At 60.2% G+C, this 3899-nt stretch overlaps 1 protein-coding gene across 1 annotated transcript in view; it reads right to left on the minus strand.

Annotated features, from left to right (window-relative positions):
- The window catches only part of PARP3 (poly (ADP-ribose) polymerase family, member 3), a 3517-nt gene extending 270 nt beyond the window's left edge, over positions 1-3247 (minus strand). Inside the window, exons 1-9 of the mRNA XM_009875995.1 lie at positions 3062-3247; positions 2721-2846; positions 2092-2283; positions 1743-1878; positions 1271-1497; positions 993-1151; positions 769-861; positions 365-542; positions 10-156 (exon numbers count right to left, since the gene is read on the minus strand). Coding sequence (XP_009874297.1) covers positions 10-156; positions 365-542; positions 769-861; positions 993-1151; positions 1271-1497; positions 1743-1878; positions 2092-2283; positions 2721-2846; positions 3062-3247 — 1444 coding nt within the window. The remainder of the gene's footprint in view (positions 1-9; positions 157-364; positions 543-768; positions 862-992; positions 1152-1270; positions 1498-1742; positions 1879-2091; positions 2284-2720; positions 2847-3061) is intronic.
- Positions 3248-3899: the final 652 nt, after the last annotated feature.

Consider the following 3899-nt stretch of genomic DNA (forward strand, 5'->3'; position numbering starts at 1 on the left):
CAGGTTCACCTGGCTCTGTCTGGCCACAGGCCAGGACACTGTCATAGCCAGTGGGAGGCTGGCGCAAGGTGGGGTCATCACGGGTGATGCAGTAGGGCTTGCCCAGGGCCACCTCTGACAGGAACATGATGCCAATATTCTCGGATGTGCAGCACACTGCCATTGGAGAAAGGGATCAAGATGATGGCGCCAGCCCTAGTGTTCTGGCCTGGTTATGCCCAGGCTACCTCAGAACGCAGGAATGGGCTGCCGTGGCAGGTAAGGGGCTTGGCGTTGCCACAGCTGCCCGGGCAGGGGGATGTGAAAGCCACCATACAGCACCTGTGTGCATCCTGAACAGCCCTGCCTGACCCCGGACCCTCACCGTAGCCGGCTGACTTGCTGTTCTCAGAGGCAAAGTAGATGCCCTTGCCCACACGCCCGCCTGAGTGGGGCATGATGCGCAGTCCACTCTTCAGGATGGCCGCGATCACCGCTATGTTGGTGCCATGCCAAAGCAGGCGACGGTGCTCCAGGAGGTCGTGGGCTTTGAAGCGCTCATCCTGGAGAGATGCAGAGCTAAGGGCTGTCCCCCAAGGGAGACTTGGTTGCCCAGGGTTGGGGAACTGCCATCCAGTGAACCCCCAGCGCTACCCCAGTGCCAGACTGGAGGGGCAGGGCAGCAGGTGCCCGTTTGACCCTGGCCCGCTGGGCTGAAGCCCAGAGCCCTAATGCAGTGCTTGAGTGCAACTGCGGCTTCCCCACTGCAGGAGGGGATAATAATCTCACCTCACCATCTCGAGCCACCTGCCAGATGTTGAGGATGTGGAGGGTCCACCCAAAAAATTCCCACCCAGTCTGTGTCACGTAGTTTTGGATCAGCTGCCGGGGAAAGAGGGAAGAAAGCTCTGTCATCACAGGCAGCCACCCCAGCAATGCCCACCCCCTCTGGGACAGTGCACAGGCCTGGCACAGGCGCTCCCCATTATGGGGCATCGTGTCACAGGTGGCACCTGGTGTTCCCGGGAAGCTGGGTCAAGCAGGGAGAGCTGGCAGCAGAGCAGGGCATAATCCTGATCCAGCGGGTGGGCGACTTCCTCCTCCTCTTCCTCCTCCTCCTCCTTCACCTTCTGTGCCTGCAGGCTCTGTGCCACTTCAATGTCAGCCAGCACCTGCCAGGCACAGACCGGGGACATTCTCACCTCTGGTGCTGGGGACACCAGGGCCAGCCCAGCCTCCTGCCCCAGAGGCGGGAGCCTGCCTTGGGGGGAGAGGTGCTCTGGCATCTCACCAACAGCATATCCTTCTTGGCACGAAGCAGTTCAGGAGTGTTAATGGGGGGTGGCCGTGCCCGCCCAAAGTTATGGGGGATGATGGTGTAGAAGCGGGACGAGAGGTCCTCCAGGCAGGCAGCCTTGGGAGGCTGCTCCTGCAGCGCTGCCTCCAACTCTTCCAGTGCCTCAAAACCTCTTGCGATCTGCTGCTTGCTCAGGTTCCCCAGTGGCATCTTCTTCACATCTGGCCAGGGGGTCAGCGGAGGGCACAGGTGAGCGCACCCACCCTACTTGCCCCACAGTTACTTCCAAGAACCTCCAGCATCCCCACAGGCAGACGCAGGCACCCAGCATGAGGGATGCCCAGGTGCTGGGGTGTCAGCAGGGATGCTCTAATATCCACCAGCACCTCTGTCCTGTTCACCTCCTCACCTGCAGCCCCCTGGCCACAGCCCCCAGACCCAACCCATGCTACCCATCCCTTCCTACCGATATTCATGGTCTGCATGGCATCCTGGAACATGTCGCTGCTGAAGATGAGGGACACCAGGTCCTGCGTGGCTTTGTCCAAGGTGCAGGGCAGTACCCGCTGCTTGCAGACCTTCTTCCCATCCACACCATCCACCTACAGACCCCCAACATCACCATGCCACCTACAAGTCCATGGGAAGCTGCAGGGCACAGCGCTGGAACTGCCCATCTTAGTGGGGAAACTCTTGATGCCACCCAGATGCCTGTGATTTTCACTTGGGGTGCCCTCCCACCCCATCTCAACACATCAGCCGCAAATCTCTGGCCATCCCACCATGGTGATAACCCGACTGCTCATCCCACTCACCTTGACGGCAACCTCCGCCTCCTGCCCAGCCCCTGGCTGCACCTCGATGAGTGTGTACTTCCCTGGCTGGGCGACAAAGTTCTCCCTCGCCACCCATCTGTTCTTGGTCTTCTCCCAGAACTTCTTCTCAAAGTCCTTCTTGGCAGCCTCCAGGGAGGGGCAGGGCATGAGCTTGGACTGTCCCACTTCCCCCTGACAGTGGATGGCAGTGATCAGGACTCCCGCTCCATACTTACTCCACCAGCCCCATGCTGGGGGGAGCAGGCTGCGAGCAGGGGAGCTGCGATGGCAGGTGTGCAGGACACTGAGCAAAAATGTGCCAAGCCTCTAGCACCAGGTCTGGGGGTCCCTGCAGATCAGGGAGACACACCAGGATTCCTTGCTGGGGTGTCACATTGACTGTCACTGCAGTGACAGGTGCCATGTCCCCCAGCCAGGCTGACCCCTTTTTGTGCAGGCAACTCCTTGAAGCCCCCCTCAACAAGGGGCTATAGTAGGGCCATTTCATTGCTTGCTTTGTGATCGGGAACAAGGGATGGGGACCATCAGGTTCATCCCCAATACTGGGGGTCCAAAGACAGGGAGAAGACACCTGTGAGGGGACACAAGTGGTTCCAGGGTGGACTCACCACGCGACCCCAGCGGCTCCAAACGCTGTAGGCACCATCATGCTCAAGGAGCTGGATGATGTAGAACTTATTGTTGTTGGCACTGATGTTGGTCTGATTCAGGGTGCAGTCATAGTCCTCATAGACCTACAACAAGCAGCCCAGTGTGGGCTGGCACCTGGGCAGCATTTGGGGATTGGTGGGGAAGCAGAACTGTTCTAGAGGGGTCACAAGGGACCCTGCAAAGAAAATTTGGGCAGTCCCCGTGTCAGCTGGGTGGGTGCCGCCCTGCTACTGCCCCCATCCCTCTTGCCCATGTTCCCCCACTCCAATCTCAATGGGTACTCCAGCACTGCTCTCACCTGGGTGCCCGGTGCCGTGCTCAGGGGGCACAGCCCATCAACAGTGGGGGGGGGCTTCTCCTTGGGGGCAGTCTTCAGGGCTGCCAAGGTGGAGCTCCAGGTGTCATCCTCCTCTCCACTCTTCTTCGCTTTCTTGTTCCTGCCATCTGGCTGCTTCTGTGCTGGGGGCTGGCGCTTGGAAGCCATGGCAGAGCCACCCCTGGGGGGCCACAGCACAGCCTTAACCCTGCAGCAAAATCCCTGGGGAGACCAGAGTAGGAAGTGACAGACGTCGAGCTGCCCTTCCGGGAAAGTCCAGCTGGGCTGTGCCTCACTTTCCCTATGCCTCCCGCACACAGACCTCTGACCCTGAAATGTCTCAGCCTTGCCCTGCTGCTTGGGGTGGGGGGGCAGAGTGCCTCAGCACCCTCCAGCCCCTGGAGGAACCCAAAGGGCAGACACAGCCCAGGGACGTGGGGCTGAGGGGTGGTGTGGGCCAGGGGATCAAGGCTGCTTGCACAGCAGACTCAGGTCAGCAAAGCTGGATGAGCATGAGGGTCTGTGGGAGGAGTAGGGGAAGCCCAGACAGCCCTGCCTGGCCTCCCGTCCCCTCACCAGAGACCTCAACACACAGAAGTGCATCCCCAAGGTTCCCCTAGCCTTGTGCTCCCAGAGGTGTGCAGGAGAGGAAAGTACCCAATGCTTCCCCCCAAACACGTGCAATGCCACCCCCGTAATCCCTCCCAAGTGATGAGATGATTTGATTCGGGTTGCAGGGCAGGCCCAGCAGCCTATGCCCCCCTGGTCCCATCTGAGCAGCGGGTGCCAGGGTCAGCAAAAGGGGCAGAAGAGCAGGGAG

The sequence above is a fragment of the Apaloderma vittatum genome, unplaced genomic scaffold, assembly GCF_000703405.1.
Source record: "Apaloderma vittatum isolate BGI_N311 unplaced genomic scaffold, ASM70340v1 scaffold16759, whole genome shotgun sequence".
Classification (NCBI taxonomy): domain Eukaryota; kingdom Metazoa; phylum Chordata; class Aves; order Trogoniformes; family Trogonidae; genus Apaloderma; species Apaloderma vittatum.